The 27,296-nt window shown below is 46.3% G+C and overlaps 1 protein-coding gene across 1 annotated transcript in view; it reads left to right on the top strand.

Moving 5' to 3' along the window:
- Positions 1 to 27,296, top strand: part of NPR3 (natriuretic peptide receptor 3) — a 54,255-nt gene that overhangs the window by 24,025 nt on the left and 2,934 nt on the right. Inside the window, exons 4-6 of the mRNA XM_005872612.2 lie at positions 18,631 to 18,766; positions 23,941 to 24,035; positions 26,190 to 26,325. Of these exons, the coding sequence (XP_005872674.1) occupies positions 18,631 to 18,766; positions 23,941 to 24,035; positions 26,190 to 26,325 (367 nt within the window). The remainder of the gene's footprint in view (positions 1 to 18,630; positions 18,767 to 23,940; positions 24,036 to 26,189; positions 26,326 to 27,296) is intronic.

Raw genomic sequence — 27,296 nt, 5'->3', positions numbered from 1 at the left:
CCCCGCAATGAGCCTGGCCGGCGCCATGGGCTGCAGGACGTCCTCCCTCTGTCCTCCCTCTCTTTGCACCCTGCCGGCCCGAGTGCACACATGTGACCAAGGCTGGCGAGGACGTGTCTCCTCTTCATCTCCTCCGGACGGTGACCCATCATTTCCTCGCCTGGCAGAGGCTGCTTGGAGTGCTCCTGGGAGCATGGCCGTGAGCTTGACCCTGGACCACACGGTGGCCCCCTCTGCGGTGGGAGCCTCATGACCTAAAGATACATAAGCAGGCGTGTGAATGCCCACGGCCGTGAGCTCCGGAGTCCGCAGATCCCTCCTGCACGGACACAGGCCGTCAGGCTGGCACTCCCAGAGGTCTGGGCAGGGTACCTCGGAGCAGCCCCGATCCCAGAGAAATGACATCAAACACGGGGAGTGGGTTCACTTTAGAAGGAAGCTGCTTCCAAAATTCATCCACGTTTCCATGACACTTTCAGTGGATGAGGTTTCCTTTTAAAAAAAATACATATTTTTTTTACCCTGTACCCTCTTTATCACCCTCACCCTTCTTCCCCTCTCGTAACCACCATGCTGTTGTCTGTCTGTGAGTTTCTTTGTTGCTTTCTGTTTTATATCCCACGTATGAGTGAAATCACATGGTTCTTGTCCTTTTCTGTCTGACTTATTTCACTTAGCTCGATACCCCCAGCCCGTGTTGTCACAAATGGCAGTATTTCATCCTTTCTTATGGCTGGGTGATAGGGAATGTGTGTTTAAATGGTTGTGATTTACTAGAAGTCTCTCTGGATTGTTGAATCTCCATTCCATGCAAGTATTCAGAAATGGTGGCTCCATCTTTTTGGGGGGTTTGGGAGGTGGTGGTGGTAATCTTGTTATATTAAAATCAAGGAAGGAAGAGGGAAAGCGTGTGTTTTTGAGAGAGGGAGCCAGCATGATTCTTTTGGGCCAGAATGCTCTCGCTCCTTTAGAAGTTCCCATTTGGTTACAGTTTCCCTTCTGGTGGCGATTTTTCCTGATTTACTGACTAGTGCTTACTTTCGTACCCTCACAGACATGCCTGGCTTCTGTCATTCTTTCAAAGTAATTGTACAAAAGCAGCATATATTAACAGTAATACATACTCCCCCAAGAAAAGGCTTGTTCTTTTACAGGTTTGTCATACTGGTGTATGAAGACTTTATGTCCAGAGCTAACCCATTTCCTTAAATATAGCTCTTATGCCAGTTTCACTAAAGAAAAAAAAATATATAGGAACATCATCTAGAAATCCTGTTGCCCGTGTAAGTAAAAGTTTAGGTTTTAAAAGTGGATTTTAAAAAAAGCCAAGTTGACTCAATCGTAAAGTTAAAAAATGGGAAACTTACATAAAAATAATTAGAGCCTGGCTAGTGTTGCTCAGTATGAACCAGGAGGTCACGGTTGGATTCCCAGTCAGGACACATGCCCAGGTTGTGGGCTCAGTCCTCAGTGTGGGGCGTTCAGGAGGCAGCTGATCAGTGATTCTCTCTCATCATTGATGTTTCTATCTCTCTCTCCCTCTCCCTTCCTCTCTGAAATCAATAAAATTAAATTAGAAAATAATTAGACCTGCTCGTGTCCTGGCAGGTTATTTGTAACGTATCACAATGCATTGGTAGACATTTTACGTCCTTTCTAGAACCCATTAGGACTCTTTTATTGTAAAACAAAATACTTCAGAGAAAAAGTTAAAAAACAGTGGACGACATACATGTTAAGAGAGTTCCCACGTGGGGCTGCGTTACCTTCTGATGCAACCTTCCACGGCAGAGACCATCTCTTCTGGATTGGACCCACTTGCTAGTCATCTCCAAGGTCGCAGACAGCATCGTTGCAGAGCCACAGGCAGGCCGGCCGAAAGGCGCTGTGGGAGAGAAGGCGAGAGAAGGCAGAGCTCCCCACCCTGGGCCATCACCGGGGACTTGGGCTGAGAATGCCTGTGTCTGGGTCCTTTGTTCTTAGGGCTTCCTCTGTTGTAAAACCCAGGATTTGAGCCACCACCTCCAGCGGCTTTCATATTCCCAGCTTTCTGTTATTAGTTGAAAGTATCTTTCCAACTTTCTTTAGTCTTGTTTTTGTTTTTTAAAATATATCTTTATTGATTTCAGAGAAGAAGGGATAAGAAGAAAGAGATAGAAATATCAATGATGAGAGAGAATTATTGATCGGCTACTTCCTGCACACCCCCTACTGGGGATCGAGCCCACAACCCAGGCCTGTGCCCTGACCGGGAATCCAACTGTGACCTCCTGGTTCATAGGTGGATGCTCAACCACTGAGCCACCACGGCCGGGCTCTAACTTTAGTCTTAATTTAGAGGCTGTGTTTCCTTGTGATTATCTGGGTATGGATTTTACTTCTCCCTTATTGAAAGATCACTGTGAAACAATCATCACCTCCCCCTCCTCCAGCTTCCTGTCCCCCCTCCCCCCATTTTAGGATAATTGTATTTCAATAAGGTAATCTGCTGCTTGTGATATTTCATCAGAAAACTCGCTTGGAAGTTTTCATGACTCTGGCTTTAAAAGACAAAGGACCAACTTTTCTTCAGCTCCAAACGGGTCAGCATTCTACGGCGTGCAGCTGCTTGCGTGTGCAGAGCTCACCTGTGTGTCCACGCAGGCAGGAATCGCAATGTTTTCTGTGCAGTTTGCTTTGCGAGGGCACAGCTGCAAGTGTCGTTTTGGCAAGACGCAAAATTAGAGCCTAGTTTTTAAGAGTGGGTCCGCCGTGTTTTTTATTTTTATTTAGTATTTTTCCAATTCATCTCAGAGGTGGCTTTTTGTTGTTCTTGTTGTCCGAGAAAGGTGTTTTCATTATAAAGAGTGTGCGGACTCCATTTTTTAATGAAATAATGCGCATCCTTGGGACCTCAGCTTTCCAATTCGGTTTCATGCTTCTTAATGCGACCTCTGTTCTGGTCGCGGAGAACCTGGCCAATACTGTTTTTATTTCTAACCAGGTATTCTGAGCAGGCGGTGATTTTATAACCTTGGCTATTTGCTCGTTTGAGGTTAGCAGGCCACCCATAGCTTGTTTTTTCTCCTTATTTAAAAGTTGAGAATTTAACTAATTAAACAAATGTTCCGGCGGCGGCGTTGGGAGCACAGTAGCATTGTCAGGGAGGCGGGGTGTCCGCGGGGCCCCCTCCCGCCCAGGTCTCCGTCGGCACTGGGTGCGAGGTGGGAGCCCGTTGCCGCCGATGTCCTCGGCCAAGGTATTTGACCAGAGACAGGGTTTAATAAATCATTGTTTAGATAGGCCAGACATTACACTTCGGAAAGTGCAAAATGTTGCAAAACAACGCGCTCATTTCCTGCGATGAGGGGCAGGCCGGGCAGGGGAGCTGTCTGGACCAGCTCGTGTTTGCCACGGCTGTTGCACAGAAGCCATGCGGGAGGTGACATCGGATGAAAAATGATCAGATCATCAATAACATCCTGGCCAGACACTTCACCCCCTCTTGTCTTACCTAATATCATTTAATTGGAAATGTGTACTCTTTCCGAAATGGTGAAAAGTTAGCTATTCAGCAAAGCCAATGAAAGGGAAAAAAACTGCAGCCGATAAAGGCCCGGTTTGCCCCAGCCCTGGTGAGGTTGTGCACAGGCGGGCTTTTGTGTCTGCGCAGCACCATCTGAATAGAAGGAGACCCCCCTCCTCTGCCACCCCCCCCTTTGCCCTCACCCCCTTTCTCTAAAGCCAGCCAGAGAATAATTGTGCAAATGAAAAGTCCCTTTCAGGCACTGGAGGGCTTTGCTAATTGTATTTGAAAGAATAAAAGCAAACCACAAGTTGGCGTTTAACAACAGAAAAATGACGAGTCCACATGCCAACATATTAATCAGATTAGTTTTATTAGGAACATGCAACCAGGCGGCCGGCACTGCCAGAGGAATGACTTATTAAAAGCCATTCTTTTTGCCTCGCCAAGGAAATAGCACTGGGCCTTCAAAACACGTTTAGATGAAGATGTGCTGAAATCTAAGAAAAATACATCACCTTCCTTTTCTGGAAATGAAAGAGAAAGTTGCTTATTCCTGTAGCTTCTAGAGAGCTTTCCTTGTGCCACGGTGGAATGTGGAGAAGACTCGGGACTCTCCTGATGGGAGTGGTTCTGTTTGGTGAGAAATCTGTTCCATTTGCACGTGGTCTCCACCTCGCGGCCCGTGTGGATGGATTCGCTGCGAGAACGTGTTGGCCGGGTGTGACCTGGAAGTGCTCCGGGGAGAGCCCTGAGCCTGTGAACGGTGACCCTCCCCCGCTGTAGGCTTTGTGCTGCCCTTCGAGAGACAGTCGCTGTGGCTTTCTTCCGTCACGTACGGTGATGTGATTCAGCTAGAAAGCGATTTTGCAATAACAGTGGCAATAAACTCAAATGTGCACGGCTAAATAGCAATGCCGCGTGGAAAGGCACTTCACAATGGAAAGGCTAAGCTCTGCAGGCCCATCAGCAGTGCGGGCTGCAGAAAGAACACGCGTGGGCGCTGACGACTGGACCCGTCGGTGCAAGTGAGGAAGCTCGAGGCACAATTACAGAAGGTGAAAGCCCAGATTTCTGTTTTTTCCTGCCTTTCTCCCCCACGCCTCTGTGCTCCTGGGGTGCAGGGGCTCAGCACCCCTCGTTCTCCTTGGCGAGGAACTCGTGTACGCAAAGCTGTGGGGGCGCAGCAGGTTAGCTTCAGCTCACATTGCATTTCGAGGAGGAGCCTGGACAAGAAAGGCTGCAGGTAAACAGACCTAAAGGAGCTACTCTGCTGTCCGGGGGAGTAGACGAGAGAGTGTCTCAAACGCCAGGATTTATCCTTTTTTTATATTTTTATATTTTCATTGATTTCAGAAAGGAAGGGGGAGGGTGAGCCTGGACAAGAAAGGCTGCAGGTAAACAGACCTAAAGGAGCTACTCTGCTGTCGGGGGGAGTAGACGAGAGAGTGTCTCAAATGCCAGGATTTATCCTTTTTTTATATTTTCATTGATTTCAGAGAGGAAGGGGGAGGGTGAAGGGGGAGAGAGAGAAACATCAATGATGAGAGAGAATCATTGATCAGCTGCCTCCCACACGCCCAACTCCAGGGATCAAGCCCGTAACCGGGCATGTGCCCTGACCGGGCATCGAACCGCAGGTTGATGCTCAACCACCGAGCCATGCGTGCGGGCAGGATGTATACTTTCCACAGGAGTGCTCTGCCCAGGAAACGGTTCCTTAGGCCGCCCCGTGGCTGGAGCAGCGTGGCGCTTTCAGAACTTAACTCCCCGACATGAAGGTCTGCATTTTACTACCAGGGCTGCAGCCGGAAGACTCTGCCTTGCACATAATTTGACAGGCCCCAGAGGGAATGCCCATGTGTGCGCAGCCTTCCAGCTGGGAAGAGGGGAGGCCAGCAGGCCCCTGCCAGCCCCGCTGGCCACCGCGCTCACAGAGGACTCCGGTGTTTGATGCGGACAGCAGCCGCAGGGTTTTAAAGTCTCGGGGCAGAGTTCTGGTTCATGAGGCCTGGCCATTGATGCTGCTGTTCGTGTGGGTGGATGTGGTGAGGTGCCCAACGTAGTGGTCCAATAAATATTAATTGATGGCCATTAGAACAATCGATGAACCCGGGGCCTGCCAGCCTGTGTGCCAGAGGCTTTAATCTATGAAATGGAGAAAACCACACCGACTTGCTCTTGGAAGTTATGAAAAATGATTGTAAAGGGGTTTATGAGCTTGAGCGCTGTGAGTGATGGTGTCCAAAGAAAACAGCCCGGCCGCCGGGAGCAGAGCATCCCTGTGGCCCGCACGCAGCGTACAGGAGCCGTTCTCAGGGACATCCTTTCTGGGCTCCGGCCCGTGGTCAAAGGAGAGGAGCTAGAATAATGTATTGCTGGGGACTCAACCCCCTTCGCGGTCAGGAAATTTGAAAGTAAGCTCAAGCTGTAGGAAGTTATTTTGGATTAGTCTTTATCTCCTGCTCTTTCCCCCTCCTGGAGTGAAATTTGCTTCATTAATTTGCAAAGTTCTAAAAATCTCCCTCCCACAGGCTACGATATAAAGGTAGGGAGGAGGTGAGCAGAGGATTTTTTTTTTTTATTATAAACGTTTGACAGTTGACCTAAAGTTGGGGACCTGGATTAACTATTTCCTTTATCCAGTCATCTTATGTGGGATGATGACTAGATCCCCGAAATCAGCGTGTTTCTACCTTATCCTGTGGACTGTCAAGAGCTGTAATTCATTAGTAAACAGTCCTGCGTCGGATGGCACCCACTGTTGCCCTACAAATCACATTCCTTTTGATTTTAGGGCATTTTTTCTTTTCTGTACTCAGCAGCGATGTATAGTTACGGTAACCATGTGTTCAGGAATTTCTTGGGTAGAATAGATATCAGACACAGTTCTATGCCCTCTAAGGGCACGCGTGTTGGTGTTGACTCCGTGACCCCGAGTGTTGCTGTGCAGATGGTAAAGCCTGCAGACGGCTATTGATCAGAGCTGGACGCATGCCTCCCTGCACCCACCGAGTCCCTCCTCCGGGCCAGGCATTGTGCCAGGTCCCGTGAGGAGCGTTCACACCCGGGCGGATGTCTCTGAAGGATGGGTCAGAAGCGACGGGTACAGAAGAGCCTCCCAAGTGAGGCCAAGAGGGAATCCAAGCGTAGACGAAAGATGGCATTAGACCCATTCAGGGAATCGCAAAACAGCCTGGCTTGAAGGGGGCGGGATTGGTAGATGAGTAGGTGGGAGAGGTCCCCTCTTTTTTGAAATCTGCTCTCCCCGGGCTGCCAAGACACCCCCGTCTCTAAGCTCTCTGCCTACATTGCCAGTCTGCCGCGTGACTCCTCTTTTCCACTCGCTCGGCAAATATTAGTGTTTCCCAAGGTTCTTCTCTTGGCCCCTTTCTCTCCAAACACTATTTCTGGGCAGCACATCCACTCGCCTGGGTGGGATCTTCATCCCGGTGCGGGTAACACCTAAATTTATACCCGAGTCCAACCTCTGAGGGCAGGACCCCGCTCCCACTTCCCACTGGCCTTTCCGCCTGAATAACCGTGTCTACCCCGTCTCATCCTCCTGTTGATCTGCTCCCTTCTGAGCTCTCTGGAGCGTAGAGAGGAATCAGGAGGATGGACGTCTGAACTCAAAGAACTTGTTCTGCACACGGAAGTGGGAAGTAGGAGGTTGGCGTCAGATGATTTTCAAGGGTTGTGACAGGAGAGCAGCCTCGGTGCTGATAAGGTCAAGGGTCTTGTTACTCAAAGGTTGGTCTGTGGACCCGAGGAACCATAGTGCTCCAACCCTCACACCTACTGAATCAGACTCTGCATTTGAATAAGTTCCCAGGTGAATGTATGGTCTAGGGCAGTGGTGCGTGGACCACTGGTGGTCCGTGAGGTCCAAAAGGTTGGCGACCGCTGACCTAGGGTATGTGTAGGAGAGAGTGAGTTGATGAAACTGAGTGGAGATGAAATTTATCCAACAATGGTGGTCGGAGAACTCAGAGGCTGCGGTGCAGAATGAATGGATGAGGACAGTGAATGCACAGGGGCACCGAAATGGCCCAGTATGAATGCAGCAATGTGGGTGGAGAGGAAGAATGTGAGCTGACTGCCAACCTCCTTAATGCATTCGTATGCCCTGGGAGGCCGTTGCAGGAGGTAACAGTGATATTTGACACAGGATTTTTGATGTCTTAGCCCCTTGAGAACAGAGTCTCTGCTAGGATTTTTCCATATCTCAGCTCTTAAAAAAATATGGCAGGTCCTTAAATAATGACATTATGAGCAATAGGCTCCAGGAGATTAACCTGCCACCCCCTATTCCCCCCCCCGCCCCCCGCTTTTACGTCAATTTACAATAAAACAACAACAACCCTGGAGTTGACTTTAACCATCTGGTATCCAATACCATCTTTTTCTTTCCTTTGATCCCATTTCCCTGACAGTCAATTAAAGCTGTGTTTGCTAGGGCAGACTTTCTCATTCTTCTTTCCTCCCTCCTGATACGCAGATAACATCTTGGCAATCTTACGCATGGTAGAGAAGTCATATTAAGACTTGAAATAGGAGGCTGTTCATCTTGGTTCACCATCCCTGGGTGAGTTTGGTCTTTAGGGGGTTGCCTGGCTTGATAAACACATTAACGCTGTGGGTGCAGGTGCTGGGCTGGAGACAGACGACTTGAGGTCCACTTGCAGCTCTGTCCTCGCTCTCTGTGCGACATCGAGTGAACCAGGCAACTGTGGTGGCTCCACTTCCCCACTTACACAACACGCTGGTTGGCCTGTATGAGCTCAAAATTCCCTCCAAGTCATCAACTTTTGCGTTTCTGCCGTCCCTTTGGGGCTGTTACGAAATGCCCATGAGGTTAAAAGAATGCATCTCCCTGAGACATGTACCCAGGGGTCTCTCTTGTGTTGTGGCAAGTATATATATTAGGTTCAGTGTCATTCGACCTTTAAAATATTGGGACTAACTCCATGATAGTCCTGCTACATCTGCATCTAGAACACTCTGCATGATTTTGGTAATGTTCTTAAGAGAAACCAGTCTCCTCACACTAGTAGAGTATGTTACCCTAAACATTTTTTAAAAAAGAAATGTAGCCGAAACCGGTTTGGCTCAGTGGACAGAGCGTCGGCCTGCGGACTGAAAGGTCCCAGGTTCGATTCCGGTCAAGGGCATGTACCTGGGTTGCGGGCACATCCCCAGTAGGAGATGTGCAGGAGGCAGCTGATCGATGTTTCTAACTCTCTATCCCTCTCCCTTCCTCTCTGTAAAAAATCAATAAAATATATTTTAAAAAAATAAAAAAATAAAAAAGAAATGTAGTTCCTTTTAATTGCCCAAGGGGATGAAATAATTTTCTTATGAAGTAGACTTAAAAAGATCAATCTCTTCAAAATGTTTAAGATGTGGCATGATCCAACCTGTGAAGACTATGGGGCTTTTCTTGAAATTTGAAGACTTAACTGAATTCTCCAGCTGTAGACCTGAAGGGATACTTTCAGGATAATTACAAGGAATGCCTGTTTTTCCTGGTAGTTAGTAAGCATATGAAACTCATTACTCACATAGTTTCCAAAAGCTGTCCTAAATGGGTTCCAGAATGATTTAGATCAGCTCATCATGATGGGCCCCAAGTGGGATTAAGATCGTGTTGATCACTTGGTGTGTTGCCTTATTCTTTGAGGTTGGTGTTGAGATCTTTTAATGTCTTTTTCTAAAAAAGTCTTTTTTAAGAATAGTTATTGGTTTAAAAAAAATTGGTTAAATGATAGAAAACACAAAACTGGACAAAACATAAATGTTGACCTTATGTATTTTCATATGTTCCAATAGGACCAACTGTGGAAAGGTTTCCACAATTTTCCTGGTTTTGGTTATTCATGTAGGGAATTGATTAATAAAGAAAACATTTTATTATGGGAATTTTAAATATATGCAAAACTAGTGAGTGCAGTAGAGTATAACTCCATGTCCCTGTCACTCAGCTTCAACAATTTTCAACTCAGTCTGATCTTATCTGTACCTTTTCACCACCATTACCCCACTTTCTGATAATTCTGAAGCAAATATAAGCCACCCTCATTTCCTCTGTAAATATTGTAGTATGTATCTAACAGGCAAGGTTCTTTATTATTTTATTAAAATAAAATTTATGTGTCTTGACTAACGTGAGTAATGCTGAACATCGGGTGCAGATATTTCTTTGAGATACTGATTTCATTTCCTTCAGATGTACACCCGGAAGTAGGATAGCTGGATCAGATGGTAGTTCTATTTTTAATCTTTGGAGGCAGTGTCATACTGTTTTCCATAATAGCTGCACCAATTTACACTCCCACCAACAGTGCACAAGTTTTCCATTTTCTCCACATTTCCACCAATACTTGTCACCTCTTTTTTTTATTATTAGTAATAGCCATTCTAACAGGTGTGCATTGATATCTCATTGTGGTTTTGACTTACATTTCCCTGATGATTAGTGACATTGAACACCTTTTCATGCATCTGTTGATCATCTGTACGTCCTTTTTGGAAAAAAATGGCTATTCAGGTCCTTCGCTCATTTTGTTAGTCAGATTGTTTTTACATTTGTTATTGAGTTGCATGAGTTCCTTGTATATTTTGGTTATTAAACCCCTTATCAGATATAAGATTTGCAAATATTTTCTCCCATTCCATAGATTGCTTTTCATTTTGTTGGTGGGTCCCTTGCTGTGCAGAAGCTTTTTAGTTTGATGTAGTCTCACTTGTTTATTTTTGCTTTCATTGCTTGTGCTATTGGTGCCATTTCCAAAAAATCTATTGCCAAGAGCAATATCAAGGAACTTTCCCCCTGTTTTTTTCCCCCTCCAATAGTTTTATGGTTTCAGGCCTTACATTTCTTTAAGTGTTTAATCCATTTTGAGTTAATTTTTGTGAGTGATATAAGATAGGTGTTCAATTTCATTCTTTTGCATGTGGCTACCCAATTTTCCCAGTACCATTTATTCAAGAGACTATCCTTTCTCCATTGTGTAGTTTTGGTTTCCTTGTAAAAAATTAGGTGACCATATCTGTGTGGGTTTATTTCTGGGCTCTTGATTCTGTTCTATTGGTCTACTTACCTGTTTTTATGCCAGCATCATACTGTTTTGATTACTATAGCTTTGTAATCTAGTTTGAAATCAGGAAGTGTGATGCCTTCAACTTTGTTTTTCTTTCTCAGTATTGTTTTGGTTATTCAGGGTCTTTTGTGGTTCCATACAAATTTTAGATTTTTTTTTCTTTATGTGAATAAGACCACTGGAATTTTGATAGGAATTGCATTGAATCTGTGGATTGTTTGATGTAGTATTAGTATCTTAACAATATTCTTCTAATCCAAAGAACATGGGATATCTTTTCTATTTATTTATGTCTTTAATTTTTCTCATCAATGTCTTATCATATTCAGTGTACAGATCTTCCACCTCTTTTGTTAAATTTATTCCTATTTTATTGTTTTTGATGTAACCACTCCTTATTTCTGTTATCATATTTGTTTTACTTATTCTTGAATTCGTTCTTGAGTGGAATCATGCAGTATACACTCTTGTGTCTGGCTTCTTTCACTCCATGTCCTGCTTTTGTGATTTTGCATGTTATTTCATGTATTAATATTCATTTTCTTCTCTTTTTGAATTGCTGAGTAATATTTTATTGTATAAATGTAAGTATAATTTGCTTATTTATTTTGTATTGATGGACTTCTTCCTCCCTAGTTTGGGACTATTATGACTAAAGCTGCAATAAGCATTCTGGTATAAGTCTTAGAGTGGACATATATTTTCGTTTTTATTGTTTGCATGAATACCTAGGAATAGAATTGTTGGGTCATAGCACAGATGTGTGCTTTATAAGAAACTGCCAAAGTAGCATTGTTTTGCATTCCCACCAGCAATGTAGGTTGTGGATGATATTTTATAGAGATTGCATTTAGTTCTGTTCCTCTGAAGAGAAATTTTGTGCTAGCAGGCAGTTTGACTAACCACTTTGAATTTTGGGAAGTGTGCTTTTTTTTTTAAAAGAAGAAAGTGGTTCTGTTTTGGTTTGTTTTTAGTCTTAGTCTTTGGATAAAGTCTTTACTCCTAAGATGTAGCCCATATAGAGTCTTACTGGGAAGCCTGAGCCATTTCCCAAGTTCCTCTAACCTGGTGGCATTCAAGCTCCAAACTCCCTCTGTGCAGAGGGCAGCGTCCGAGGCTCCTCAGTTTCTGCCGCCTCCCAGCTGCTGCTTTTACTGGACGCCTTGGTGTGGACCCTGTGCATGCGCAACCAGCAGTCTTTCCCTTAGCAGGCGCCCTGGGGCCAATTTTTATGGCAAGCTCAACTTTGTGGGACCCAGTCAAGAGCTAAGAAGTACGTGAGAAAGCCTTGGAGCCGTTACAATGGACACATATTCTATTAGTTTGTCACAGGGAACTCTGTCAAACCCTCACTCAGAACCCACTTACCCCACTTTACGTAGAGCTGTAATACACTTCGTGATTTCTTCCCCCAGTTGACAGAACATGCGCAGTGGCAAGCACAAGAGAGCAGGATGACATGCTAGAGGCAGTGAGAGTAGCAGGTAGTGACAGGTGACAACCCCACTGAGTCTCCCTGTAGTAGAAGCAGGGCGAGGCCCTAGGGAATCTAACACACCCACCGAACGGCTTGCACATCAAGGAGCTTGTGGAGCGCCAGGGTACGCAGGCGCACCGAAGTAAAGCAGACCCGTGAATGAAGGGATACAGGTTTGCACAAAGTGTAATAAAGAGGAAAGGATGAGTGAGGTGGTTCAGGGAGGGCTCGAGCAAGAACAAGTTTGAGTGGCTCACAGAAGGTGGGTGTATCCATTGGATCCTGGGAGGAAACAGAAGACACACCGAAAAGTACTATTACACAGGTGTGTGCACAGCTAAGGAAAACCACCGAAGGAGGGCAGGGAACCGCTTGTCTGCAGAAGTGGGAAGCTGTTACCACCCTAGATCAGAAGGGGCAAGAAGAAGGAGGGCTTGTGCTCCCCACTCACCAGTTCCAAGAGTCCAGCTGCATGGAACCCTCTGCCTCGTTTCTCCTCACAGGCGGTCAGGCAGCTTTCCTTGCTGCATTTTGCTCTTGTGAATGGATGCCACGTACCAGCATGAGGCCCCATCTTCAGCACTGCTGTTCCATTCATAAAAGGGGCAGCCAGCTGCTGTGGTATAGGGGATGAATGAGAGGCCATATATGAATTAATGATCTTCCCAGGACTGTTTAATGATCCATTTCATTTATTCTTAAAATATATTTTTATTGATTTCAGAGAGGAAGGGAGAGGGAGAGAGAGATGGAAACATCGGTGATGAGAGAATCATTGTTAAGCTGCCTCCTGCATGTCCCCCATTGGGGATCAAGCCCACAACCCGGGCATGTGCCCTGACTGGACATCGAACCATGACCTCCTGGTTCATAGGTCGATGCTCAACCACTGAGCCACACCAGCAAGGCAGATCCATTTTGTTTTTGATGACGATAGCGAGTGGTACCTTTCTGCTTCTATTCACACTTCAGGCTAAAAGGTCTGAGTTCATGTGTCAGTCTAAGACACTGCTACAGGGGCAGAGCTGAGCCCAGGATGGAGACAGTCATTTGGGCAAGTGAGGGCAACCCCCACCCCAAGGGAGTCCTAACTTCAGTGCAGGAGAAAGGAGGCTGCTGGACGGTGTGGAGGTGCTTTGGTCAAGCATAGAGCTGGACCCTGCTCTCTCCCTGACCTGCTACCTGAGAGTTAGTAAGACACCTTCCCTTTGCATCGCCTCAGCGGTCAGCCGGGATAAGGATGAAGATTTCCAACTGCACTCTCTTCAAGGCTAAGTGACCAGGGGAGACTCCATGCAGGCAGCCCCTGTGTAGAAGAACAAATGTTAAATGTCTGTCAGGAAGCGGAAGGACCGCCTTTCTGGTGCTGAGGAGGCTGTGATACCACTTGATTTATGGAGTTCCTGCTCTTACTTTAAATTGTAGATTTTTAATTTTATGATTCAAAAGAAAATTGAATAAAAACAGATAGTATCCATGTTTTTATTGTACGGAGCTCATGTGCACAGTGTTCATCAAATAAATTCTATCCTTTAACTTTTTGCCTACATGCTACATCCCCAGGACACATCCTTCTGCTGGCCACCATCCCAGTGGCCTAGGAGGGGAGGACAGGTCCATTTTCAGGATCATACTGCTAATTAGACAATATCCTGCTGCCATTGTTCCTGCTGTGATGGGGAAAGGCAGGTCTTGAGTCCATTTTTCCTCTTACCTTCCTGCCATCAAAATTTCCCTTCCCCACATCTTCTCTTCAGTGGAATGGAAGGTTAAGGGTCATGTCTTTTCAAAAGACTCGAGCCCAGCCAGCGTGGCTCAGTGGTTGAGCATTGACCTATGAACCTGGGTTCGATTCCTGGTCAGGGCACATGTTGTGGGCTCAATCCCCAGTGGAGGATGTGCAGGAGGCAGCCAATCAATGATTCCCTCTCATCATTGATGTTTCTGTCACTCTCTCGCTCTTCCTTCCTCTTTGAAATCAATAAGAATATATTAAAAAAAGACAAAAGACTCTTGAGATATGCTGCCCAACTCTCCACTTTCCTTATTTGCATTGGGAACCTTTGGTTTATGGGAAGGAAGACGGAGCCACCTTGTGATATTCTTGAGTTCATTGAATACCACAGGCAAGATCTCTGGGCAGCCTAGCCTTGCATTGAGCTTTGGTAGCTTTCTCCCGGGACTCTATGTGAGAGCTTTACAGGCTGTCTCAGATACCCAGACCACCTGGGAGGTAGACTACTGCTATGTTATTCACTATCACTGCACAAAACAGCTGATACAGGCAACATCTTTGCTTACTTGTTTGAAACACAAACACTGAGGAATTCCTCTACGAATTTGCCTCCCCAAAGAGAAATGAGAAAGATGCCACTCCTGCCACAGATGGGAGCCATGTCATGAATGGTCACTCTTTATGCTCAGTTAAAAAATAGCAAAATTTCTGTTTGGCTTTCCCCACGAGAGATGAAAAACACACACTAATAAATAGACACGGCTGACAAGTGCAATCAGAGAGACAGGCCAAAGGCAAAAATGGCATTCTTCCATTTGGCATACCTGCCGCTGGCCAGCTCCGGAGGGAAAATCAAGAGAACTGAGATGAAATGACGGGAGAGTTAATGCCAGCATGCTGCCCTGTTCTGGCCGAGTTCCCAGGATGAGTGGAAGATGGTGCGTGATTTCCATCTTGTTGGAATGGTACACAGCACGATAGTGATCGCCCTGGGGCTTGTCCCTCATGGTGGTCCCCTTCACAACCGCCTTGCTCAAACTCCCTCTACGTGTCCGTATGGAGCTGTGACGCTGTTTGTGTCCTTATGGAACTGTGACACTGTTTGGTCAAGACTGTAAATCCCCAGGGCTCTTGAATTGTATTGTTCTTTCTGTTTGTTCAGCATCTAGCAGGGATGGCTGCATTTAGGAATTTAATGAAGACTTATGGCTGATGACAGTAAGGAGGAGATTTCTGGCTAAAAGGATGCTAAATACTGGAGAGGTTGTGCAGTCTGTCCGTCAGTACTTTGAGGTCCAGGTGTTGTTCTGACAGGCTGGGTAGGGGGCAGACCAGATGACCTACTTCCTTTTAGCCTGGAGGTCCAGTGGAAAGTGTTCCAAAGGCAACTTAATACTCTGGACTTTTTTCCCCCTTATTTTTTCAAAAATTTGCACTTCTAATTTGCAGTGTCTATAATGTGCTAATGGGCTTTCCTCCCACTTGAAAACATGTGTGGATGTGAGAATGTTCTCCTGGAGAAAAGAAGGTCTCTAGGGTTTTGCTTCTGGCTTGAGGGCCTATGAGGTAGGTGTTATGAAACCTCCTCCGCAGCAGGTTGGGGTGCCAGCGAACCTCGGTGGGGGTCAGCAGCTCTCCTGCTAATTTTGGCAGGAGAGGGAGACACTCAGCTACTTTGAAAGAAAGGAAGTACAATTTTCAATCTATTTGCAAATCAGGATAGAATGGGTTTTCAGACCTGGACATGTGTTTAGAACCAATCTATTTTCTTCTACCATTAAACCTGGTAGGAAAAAGCAATCCAGGTTCATGTTTCTCAGCCAGATGATCGTGCTTTCCATCCTGGGTTGTAGAGGGGGCAGCACAGAGGGCATATCAAGAAGAAGGAGGCCCAGCCCTAGCCAATTTGGCTCAGTGGATAGAGCGTCAGCCTGCGGACTCAAGGGTCCCAGGTTCGATTCCGGTCAAGGGCATGTACCTTGGTTGCGGGCACATACCCAGTGGGGAATGTGCGGGAGGCAGCTGATCGATGTTTCTCTCTCATCAATGTTTCTGGTTCTCTATCCCTCTCCCTTCCTCTCTGTAAAATATCAATAAAATATATTTTTTTAAAAAAAGGAGGAGGCCCAGCCGCTGTGGCTCAGTGGTTGAGCATCGACCTATGAACCAGGAGGTCATAGTTCGATTCCCAGTCAGGGCACATGCCTGGGTTGCAGGCTCAATCCCCAGTGTGGTGCATGCAGAAGGCAGCCGTTCAATGATTCTCTCTCATCAATGAAGTTTCTATCTCTCTCTCCCTCTCCCTTCCTCTCTGAAATCAATAAAAATCTATTTTAAAAAAAAAGAAAGAAGGAAGGGGGAGAGTCAGATGAGGGTGGTGCTGGGGACATGTCCAATGCTTAAGGTGGCCAGCAGTAGGTAGGTGTTATGATGGCCTTGGTTTAGGACTTTGGGAAGGCGTCAAGAAGAGGAGGAAGAGAGGCGGAGGTACTTCACAGTTGAAGCAGGGTTGTCCTAGGCTCCCCAGGAACAAGGAGTACGAAGGGAACAATCCTCAGGTACAGAGTGCAGGACGAATGAGGGGGAGCGATGCTCTTTTGGTCTTCCAAGTAAGGAGAGGGTTAGGCCAGAGCTTTTCTGAGCACCTTGCATCTTCCACTTTCCATGACTCTGTGACTTCCCTCTGTAGCAGGATGGTGTGTATATAATTATCAAAGAGGAGAAAGAGCTTTTGAAAAAATATGTTTAGTGGCCCGAGAATGAAGTTACACAGCCAAAGTTCACTTATTAAAACTCATTAACTCATCAGCATGCGTACTTTCTCAAGCCACAATGACTTCATGGTCTAAGTGAAAATTTCATATTCCTTTGGAAAATTTAATTAGCGTAGCCGAATCAGCAGAAAATTATCTTTGACTAGTAGATGTTATTTCTACACATTCTGCTTTGCCTAAGAAAATAATGACTCTGAGACTTCAGCATGACGGCTAAGAGCAAGAGCCATTGTCTACTATTTGCTTCCATGGTCCCAGGAATTGTTTTAGATGTTCTACATGCCCTCATTCATTTCATCCCCAGAAGAGCTCGAGGAGATGAATAGGTGCTAACCCCCCATTAAACCAATGAGGAAATTGAAGATCAGAGAGATTAAACAACGTGTCAGGGCTAGGATTAGATTTTGGGTCCAGCAGCTGATTCAGAGCTCTCCTGTGAGCCAGCACTCTTTTCCGTCCTCCGCCCACCCCAGAGGGTCAGCGCAATTGACCAGCTTGGGCTGCACCCATCATACTTGGACAGAATGAAGGACCGGACATTGAGGAAGTAAGAGAACGAGTTGGGGTGTCAAAGCATGAACAAAGTTTCCGTTAAGTATAAATGGGTCAGTAAGATATGTTATACCAGTAAGGTGATTAATACCACTACTAGAAATGAGAAGCTAACCAGGACCCCTCGCTTTATAATTCGCCATTAGACAATAACGACAAGAACTCACAATGAATACTGACTCCTTTACATCTATTGATTTGTCTAAACACAACGGCACCCCCCTAAGATAGGTATTACTATCTCCCTCATTTTCCAGATGGGGAAAACTGAGACCCAGCGTGGTGTGGAAACACAGCTAGGAAGTGGTGAAGCTGGGCTCCCTACAATTATTCTGACCTGCCTCTCAGCAGTAGGCTTGGTCAAATCTGAAATATTTGCTTCTGGGACACAAACAGGACTTTACCGGCCCTTTGGGTGGGAAGAAGCCAAGTAGAACTGGATGTTGAACTGTGTCTTCTGTGAATGTTTCTGTATTTGAACTGGGGGTGGGGCAGGAAACAGCCTCAAAGGCCTCACCCTGATCGTCGGTCCGTGGGATGCCCAGCTCATTCTGCCGCATGGCATTACATTCCTGATGCTTTCTCCTGAAAGAAGGCTCGATTTTTCTTTATACTTTTGTACAGTATTTGTCAGCTACTCAGCGTTTCAGGATTGTATTTGCTCATTTCATGTTTATTGACTGTTGCAATGGGTTTAAATGTGGTATTAGAACTTACAAATGGTGCTTATAGGAGGAAATAAGGCTCAAAGGGATTTAAGTGAATTTCCCAAGTCCACAGGAAGCTGTAAGTTTCCTTACTTGAGCCGGGCCTTTTTCCATTCCTGTCCTTGGAGCTTGGCAGGGAATGGAGCTGGGGAGCACTGAGATGCACTGAAACTACTCAGGACACACATTAGAACGAGAAACGAAGATGTTATTGCTGATAGAATAGAGAGCATAAATGGCGGCAGGCAGGAATGACGCAGCCCAGTCCTCTTTGCATGCTGAGCATTCCGGTAGGCATTCAATAGCATTTGAATATGAGCGAATGGATCCCTACTCTTCTTTTAGTTAAGTTCCAAATTCAGAGCGTGGAGAGATCAGAGGGGCTTTTGAAGGTGGAGAAAACCTCCAGGGGGAGGTGGGACTCAAGTTGGCTGGAGGCAGAGAGCAACGTGGGGAAGGAGGGCGCCTGTGCAAAGGGAGCTATGGGCAAAGGCTGATGCACCCGGAATACGTAACCTAGCCAACAGGTACAGGTTTTTTTAAAAAATTCTGTAATATCTTGTCTGCTTTCCAAATTCCCAAACTGGGGGAAAGTTTTCCTCAGTAAACCAGTGCCAGGAAAACCATGCCACCATTCTCGTTAGCTACGCCCCTGCCCACCTCTGCCATGCTTGCAGGCCTGGAGTCTAACGTGTTGATCATTTTTATTCGCTTATATTATTCCTCAACTTGAATCATTTGGTGTTTGGTCTCACCCAACTGGGGTTTCCTTTCCAGGTGAACATGTTTGTTGAAGGGTTCCATGATGCCATTCTGCTCTACGTCCTGGCTTTGCACGAAGTGCTCAGAGCTGGTTATAGCAAGAAGGACGGAGGGAAAATTATCCAGCAGACTTGGAACAGGACCTTTGAAGGTGAGGATTCAGTCTTTACGTCAACGGCACTTTGCAGCTCCTTGAGCTGCTTCTTTGCTGGTTCTATTTTGCTCTTACAACCGTGGACCTTGCTTTCCCCAGCTGTGCAGTAAGGATAATAAGTCAAAATCAAGCTGCCCACGGGCTTGCTGTGAAAACTCAAAGAGATAAAGCACGTGCAAGGGCTTTGAAAGAGTCCCACTTAAACGGGAAGTGGCTTAGCTCCTTCTGATTGTTGGGCAAACTCCATGTTTCTTAAAATTAAATTCATCACAAGCCTCATTCACAACAAACAAACTGTAGTCAGTTTTAAAATGAAAGATCCCAGATATACGTTTCTCTGTTCAAACCTGAGTGGCTCGAGATGATGAGCAGGTCTAGTGAGCCCTCACTTTTCTTTTATTTATAAAATGATGAATATTAGCTGTGGCTTTCTTAACAACAACCAGAAAATGGCCCATCATCTCATCACTCAAGCAACCTCTGTTGACGTTTAAAAATTGTACAAGAATGAGACTATTCTTGGCTGGAAAATTTAAACAGTCCAGGAATGCACAAAATGAAAAGTGAAAGTTTTCCTCCTCGCCCTGGTCCCCTCCCTCCAATGTGATCACTATTAACAATTCCCTATGATTCGGTTTAAAAATATTTTGTCTTCTGCCAGCACATATGCATTTGAATTATATCGTATCTAAAAAATTTATACAAAAAGCGTCATACCATGAATACCATTCCTTATCATAGCTTTTTTACTTTCATGCCAAAAACGTTCCATATGAGTACTCATAGATTCAGCACATTTTTCAAGGATTGTTCCATAGTTTTCCACCATATGGCTGTACAAGGACTTCTTTAACCAATCTCCTGTTGATGCACACTTCAGCTGTTTATAGTTTCTGCTATTATGCATCTTATGTGTCTTGATGAATTTCTGTGAGTACATCCAACAGGGAATATTTCTAGTTGTGGGATATCATTAGATGTTGGCAAATGTCTTCTGGAAAGGCCTACTAGCTTATATTCTTGCCAACAGTATATAGAGGGCTGGCTTCCTCTGGCCTCACCAGCACTCAAAGAAAATTAACACGAGACTCAACATGAGCCCTGCAGTTATCAACTTCATATTCACTCACTCATTCATTCATCAAATATTCTTGAGCGTCTACTATGTGCCAGGCAACTGTCCAAGGTGTTGAGGATTTAGCAATGAGCTAAAGACATTCCCTGCAATCATATGAGCTTCCATGGTAGTGGGGTTAACTAATGATAAACAAATAGATACACCATTTCAGGGGCTATAAAATAAAGCAGGATAGAGAGATAGAAAGTGTCGTGTGGGACTATTCATTTAAATAGAGTGATCAGGGAAGGTCTCTCTGGTAAGTGGCAGTTGAGTAGAGACCTGAAGGAAAGGAAAGAAATTATGTTCATGAGAGAGCATTCCAGAGAGAGCAGCAAATGCAGAGACCGTGAATGTATCGGTGGGACAGTCCTGAGTGCCCCCAGACAGGCCAGGAGGCTGAAACAGCATGTGAGAGGCAGTGTGATAGGAGTCCAAGTCAGAGAGGTAGTGGGGGCTAGATCCCGCGGACCTGGGAGCTGCACCAGGACTTTGGGTTCCACCCTGAGTGAGATAGAAAGCCACCAGATGGTTTGAGGAAGATGATTTATCTTGAGTCTTTAAAAGGGGTCCTATGGAGGCTGTGTGGAAAATAAACTATAGTATGCTAATGGGCATCATGTGAGAGCCACTAACATAGAGTACAGATCGCTGGACCAGGAAACCTGCGTCCTGGTCATGGACTCCACCCTCAGTCCCTTGGACTTCTCCATCACCTAACCCTTGGGGGTTGGACTAGTTGATGACTGACAAGAGTCCTTTCAGTTTTGCATTATGCTACCTCTTCCTTTGAATCCTTGAATGCATTGGGGCTAGGCCTATATTTATTTGCAATCTAACTAATGACATTTTCAATGATGGGAACAAGTACTTCCAAGTCTAGATTTGAAGCACACATTTTTTTTTTTTTCCAGTTGGGACTCCTATCCATTCCACTGTCTTGTTCTGTTCTCAGTTATTAGAAGGGGTAAGGCAGTACAAAGGGGTCATGTTCCATCTAGAATTGTCTTGGCCTTAGCTATGGTGACAAGTGGTGGATTTCATTGCTTCTTGGTGGTTTATGTGGATGCCACATCTTACTCAAAACTAGAGTGACATCTGATTAACTTTTGACAGATTGTAGAATGTGAACAAATAGGCCTCCAGGATTGTCTTGCTCAACCTTAGACTGCTTTAGCTGGGAGCTGGAATCAAGTAGGATAATTCAGGGGGCATATTAGGACAGAGTCAAATTTTCCAGAAGTTGTGCCCAATACACTGAGAAACTGGTGTGTGTGTGGACACAATCTTGGTAGGCCACATCCCGTTCTTAGCTATTCCTCACTACGTGGTGTGGTCATTTGTTCTTGGTCTTCTGAGGGAGGTTGTTAAGGGAAGGGCAGGTGCCCACAATGGCTGGATTCAGTTTTGTTTAGAGGGCATGAACTAAATTTTCCCATAGGCCGTCTTGGTCTTCCATTCTAGGGCCAGGTCTACACAGGCAATAGGAAATGAGTTCTAAAACAATCAACTGTATGAGTTCAGCTAAAATGCAGAATCTCATTTGTCTAAATGTAAAGACAATTAAAGCCAAGGTAAGTTTCCATTCTCTTTACTAAACAGTGATCCAGCTGAGGGTAGCCCCCAAAAGACCTCTAAGAAAAACTTTAACCTTTCTAAATTTAAAATCAATTTTCATTTTAATGGTCACCATAAGGGACCATTAAGTTCTTAAGGGAAAAATACTCTGGATGTTATTTGACAAATTTAGATTTTACTACCGAGAAACCTATGACCAACTCTCAACCATGGCCCGGGAAGAAGCTAAATTGCTCTCTGTGTGAGAGGTCAGAGTGACAAGGTAAATAGGTCTGTGGCTCAAACCGTGAACTCCACTACAGGCCCATAGAAATGAGGGTGGGATGTCTCAGTAATTATACAGGAAAATTCTTCCGCAGCCTGACCATCACACCTTATGTACAATACTCTCAGGTGAAGTCTCACTTGCTAATCGGCTGCCTTGAGGGTTCTCACCTCATTTCTTGGCAGAATTGTAATAGCTTCAAGTATAGTGAGGTCTTGGATTACCAGGGCCACCTTGTCTTATAGGACACTCTGCAAAAACACTTACAGAACACACTATCATAAAGCCCTCTGAACAGAATAAAAAAGGTTTTTGGATAACCAATACGTTTGGGGATAAATATATATATATTGTTAAAAAATGGCATGACTTAAAAGTTGTATAGGCTGTCAAGGATAAACAAGTTCAAGGTAGGTGTACCCTTTGTAACCAGTCTATATTAAGAAGACAAAACATCCAGATGAATGGTAACTCCATTCTGTTTCTGGCAAAGTAGACCAAAGTCTGGAAAAATCGGCAGGGCTTCAAACCACAACCCAAGGACAGTAAACCCAAATACTTGTCCTCTCCAAGCCACACTTGAGGATGGAACTTTCCCTTGGGGTCCCTTTTCCCAGACATTCATTTTACTTCCGGAGAGAACCAGATCAATGGAAACACCAATTAAGAATTACACCGAACTCTGCCACAGTTTGAAATAAAGGAAAATAAATAGCCTTGGTGACTTGGCATGTAGCTGATATTTGCACTCTATTATTTAGTTAATGAAAATTACAATATAGACATTTAATATCAACTAAGGAGACATATTTCTTGGTTGATTAGCTGTTGTAAGCCGCCTTTGCTGGCCAGAGTGAATTCAGTCTTTCCTGTGGGCACTCGGGGCTCTCCATACTCTGGCCACTCTGTTCCAGTCTTTCTCTCTGCTCCCTTCCATGCACACGGGCCACCTCCCAGAACCCTCATGGCCACTCTGCTTCCTTCCAGCGTCAGCGCCTTTGTAAATGCCTGCAAGGCTTGCCTTTCTGCCTCAAACACCCCCCGACCCTCTCTGATGGCTGCTTGTCCCGATGAAAGACTGCCTTTGCACTGGGCTTCCTGCTCTGCGTGGTGTGGGCACTGCCAATGTCCTCTCTCAGAGTTCAGGCCTGGCGATAGTAGCGATGACAGCAGAGGAAAGCAACCAACTTCTCTTCAATCTGCGTTGAAAGGGCTTTACCTGTTTCATCTCGTCAACAGCCTCTTGGCCGGGAGGCACTATTATGACTCTTTCATAGTCCAGGAGACTGAGTCTCACCAGGCAAAGTCCTTGCTCAAGGCACTTGTAAGCATGAGAGCTGGGATCCAAATGCAGACCTCCGGGTTCCACAGGCGAAATCCCTCCTCGGGGCTGCCCCTCTCTTGAGCAGAGAATGTGTCCCATTCACCTTTGCCTCTGCGGCAGCATCACCACGCAAACATTTGGGCAAACAATAAATGACTTACTGTTTCTCTGTGAGATAATGAATAGTCGCTGAACTTGTGGTGGCGATCCTTTCACAGTATATGTAAGTCAAAGCTTTATGCTGGACACTTGAAACTCAAACAGTGATGAATGTCAATTATACCTTAATAAAACTGGAAAAAACTCCCCCCAAACAGAAACAGAACAGCGAATGAAGATAGTGGGAGAAAGATGAACTCTTCCTTCACTCTCAGCTCCCATGACGGGGGGCCAGGCACTCCCCGTCCTGCGCACCACGTTGCCCGGAACGGAGCACATTGGCCGGGTCCTGGGCCTGGAATAGGGTTTCCCTTCTGACGTTTGTCTAGTGATAACACGAACCCGTGACAAGTCCAGGAGCCGGCCACACCTCCACTTCTGCCTGGCAGTTTGCTTTTGTTTTAATTTAATAGAAAACTCTGGGATAAGCATGCTGCTTTCAGGATTAGCCTCACTCTTCTTTAAAAACACACACGCATATTTCTCAGAGAAGGTCATTTATTTCCTTTTCTTTTCGTTTTTAAATGGAGAAATGTTAAGAATTTAGGAATGCAGACACAGATGAAATTACAATGTCTTTCCCAAGGCCAACACAAACGCTCTGCGTCTGATGAGGTTCCCTGTGGCCAGAGGGCGCCTGAACAATCCCGTCCGTTCATGCCTCGTTTTCATTGGCTCAGCGGCGCTTTAAGTAACCAACTTGGTGCTCCTCTTGTGTCATCCTCTAGGTATTGCCGGGCAGGTGTCCATAGACACCAACGGGGACCGGTACGGGGACTTCTCGGTGATCGCCATGACCGACGCAGAGGCAGGCACCCAGGAGGTAAGCGAGCGAGGCTCTGCCCGCTCTCCTGCTGTTTAGGACCCCAAGGAATGTGTTCGTCCTGATGTCCCAATAGCTGTCCCCAAGGCAGCCTCCAAATGAGAATGAGCCCCAAACCTGGGGTTTCCAAGTAGGGGGGGCTCACGTCGGTTGAGGGGATCAGGGAAGACTTCAGGAATCAGTCCCCCGCTTACCCCAAGTGGGGAAATTGTTTCTTTTAGTGGCCACCAATCACAGCTCAGTCCTACGATGCAGGAGGGATGTGGGTGAGAGAGGTGAAGTGAGACGGTGTATTTCTCTCCTCCCTTACAATCTGACTTTGTTTTTTTTTTGGGGGGGGGGGCTATAAACTGGACAATTGTTAACATTTCCAAAGATGGTGGTGTTTCTGGACAGCATCTCGGAATGGGAAGAGCGCCCTGGACGCAAAGATGAGCCTCTGACCCTCACTGGGAGGACGCTCTCTGCCTCAGTTTCCTGGGCTGTCACATGGAAATCAGATCTTCCTTGCTCTCTTGTGATTATGAGCCCTGAATAAAATGAGACCTAGGAAAGTACTATATAAACTTTAAATGATCAGTCTATAAATAAAGATTATACACATACTAGAGGCCCAGTGCATGAAAATTCATGCACTGGAGGGGGGGGTCCCTCAGCCCGGCCTGCCCCCTCTCAGAGTCCAGGAGCCCTCATGGGCTGGAGGCAACCGGGTGATCAGGGGAAGGCGATGCCCCATCGCACCTCTGCTGCTGCCACTGCCGGCAGCACAAGCCTCAGCCGGCCCTGGTTACCTGCGCCTTGTACAGCCCTGGGAAGTTGGGCAGCTGCCATCTGAGGCTTGCCTGTGCCTCGGGATGGCCCTGGGAGGCTGGGGGCTGAGGGGACTGGGGGACTCCAGAGGCAGGCATGTGGCAAGGCTGCCCTGAGGGGACTGGGCGCCACCATCTTGTGGTAGTGGGTGCCGCCATCTTTGAGGGAGGAACAGTCAATTAGCATATTCCCTCCTATTGGCTGTGGGCACCACCATCTTTGAGGGAGGGACAGTCAATTAGCATATTCCCTTCTATTGGCTGTGGGTGCCGCCATCTTTGAGGGAGGGACAGTCAATTAGCTTATTCCCTCCTTATTGGCTGTGGGTGCCGCCATCTTTGCGATGGCATGAGGGTCAATTAGCATATTCCCTCTTTATTAGATAGGATGCAGTGTTTTAGGTCGAATCTGCTGCTTGGGCTGGTCTGGGTCTGGTGGGTATTCTGGTCTCCCCTCTGTGAGGGAGGGTCATTGTGGAGGTGCAGGGTGACAGTGTGTGAGGTGCTTTGTAGGGTGTCAGGACACAGTGATTATGTTCTGGTGATTGTGGGGAATGCTTTTTGCCACGCCATGGAACAGCCTGGAGAGCCGGCTGCACCTCCCTCAAAAGGGATGGGCGGAGGTGTGACAGCCACTCGGAGAAGCAGGCTGGTGACAAGAGAGATGGAGCCCAAGGACCCGGATGGAGGTGCCTCTAGATCAGGGCTGAGGAGCTGATGAAAGGCATTTAAACCTGAAACTGAGAGAGACCCTTGGACTGAGCATAAATGAATAGTGATTTTCTGGGAACCAGAGGGACCAATAAAAGAGGAGTTCCGCCCGGAAACGGGGTGCAAGCAGGGTAAACTCCTCAGCCAGGAGAATGTAATCCCGCCTCAGGGGCGTTGTGAGGCCAGGAGTCCCTAAGAGCTACTTTCTTTAACGCTTCCATTATGTGCGGGGCCGACTGAGTGGTGTGAGGCCATGCTCCTGTCTTACACTTCCCAGCCCGGCCCAAGCTGACCTGGTCTCCCAGCCCAGAGGAACGTGGGCCTTCGGAAGGGCTGGCCCCGGGGGCTGCTCGGCGGGGATGGGTGGACAGCAGCCTCGGATCAGCAAGGGAAAAGCCATGAACCCGAGATCATGGTTCCCTGTGTAACCAACCACCTTGCCTTGAGTGGCCACAGCCCTCCCTCAGTGATGCTCACCTCCAGGGCGACTCAGCAGCTGTAAATCCCGACTTACAAAGTCCTCAAACACACGGCTGGGGTCAGGGTGCACCACCGGGAGCCCGCCCTGCGCCTCCTTGGGAGACAGGTGACTCTGACCTCTCAGCTGGTCCACTTGCTTTTGGCCTTGAAACAGGTGATTGGTGATTACTTCGGAAAAGAAGGTCGCTTTGAAATGCGGCCCAACGTCAAGTATCCCTGGGGGCCCTTGAAGCTGAGGATCGACGAGACCAGGATTGTGGAGCACACCAGCAGCTCCCCCTGCAAGTCGTGTAAGTCCAGGGGCGGAACCGCTGCTCCGCCATCGCCATCGGGGCGTCAGCGTGAGGCGGGGTTAGAAGATGTGTGATTCGGAGGCTCAGGTCTGAAGGTTCAGATTTCTCTTCTGTTGGGGTCAAACCCACAGAAACAACTCACGAACTGGCGTCCCACCTTCACCAGGAGCTTCTAGGTCTTTCTTCTCTTCCGTCCGTTTCCGAACTGGCCAAAGCCTTCTCCCTACTTGTTCATCTTTTACTATAACCTTACTGTGAGCAAACTCTGAAAATCAGAACGAGGCTTGCTATGAGAGATGAATGAGGAAATGACATTGAGTATTAGAGTTACCATTTTAGAGAAAATCAAAACACCAAATAATAGACGTCACTCATCCCTCGTAGCAAGTCTCATTCTAATTTTCAAAGTTTGCAGTTTCTGCCGATCCCTCAGAACCAAACAGATGATGTCCCTTAAACACCCACAGATTACAAATTGGGGAATGAGTGTTAAGTCTGTTATTTATGTATGGCCTGTCATAAATACAGAAGCAAGTGGACATTCTTATAAGGAGCTTACAAATAGGAACAGCATTGGAAATTATTGCTTTAGAAAATCCTTTTTTTTATAAGCTAGTGAGGGAGAACAAAGTTAATAGCGGTCTTTCAGGCCACTTGGTCACGTATGCTAATATATGTATGCACATTGTGTTTGGGTCTGTGGGTATTTATGCGTAGGCAGTGATTCCGGGAAAGAGTGAGGCAGAAATGAGTAGGAACACTATCTCTGGAGTTATCAGGCTTGGATTTGAAGCCCCATCCTTATCACTTACTGGTTTCGTGGCCCCAGGGACATTCCTGTGTTTTTTTTAAGCCTCAGTTTTCAATCCCCAGAGGGAAAGTAGGGGAGGGTGGGGGTAAGGGGAATAGATCAACCAAAGGACTTGTATGCATGCATATAAGCCAAACCAATGGACACAGACAACAGG

The sequence above is a fragment of the Myotis brandtii genome, unplaced genomic scaffold (genome assembly GCF_000412655.1).
Source record: "Myotis brandtii unplaced genomic scaffold, ASM41265v1 scaffold384, whole genome shotgun sequence".
NCBI classification, from domain to species: domain Eukaryota; kingdom Metazoa; phylum Chordata; class Mammalia; order Chiroptera; family Vespertilionidae; genus Myotis; species Myotis brandtii.
The sequence above is the reverse complement of the archived record's forward strand: the minus strand, read 5'-3'. Positions and strand labels throughout refer to the sequence as shown.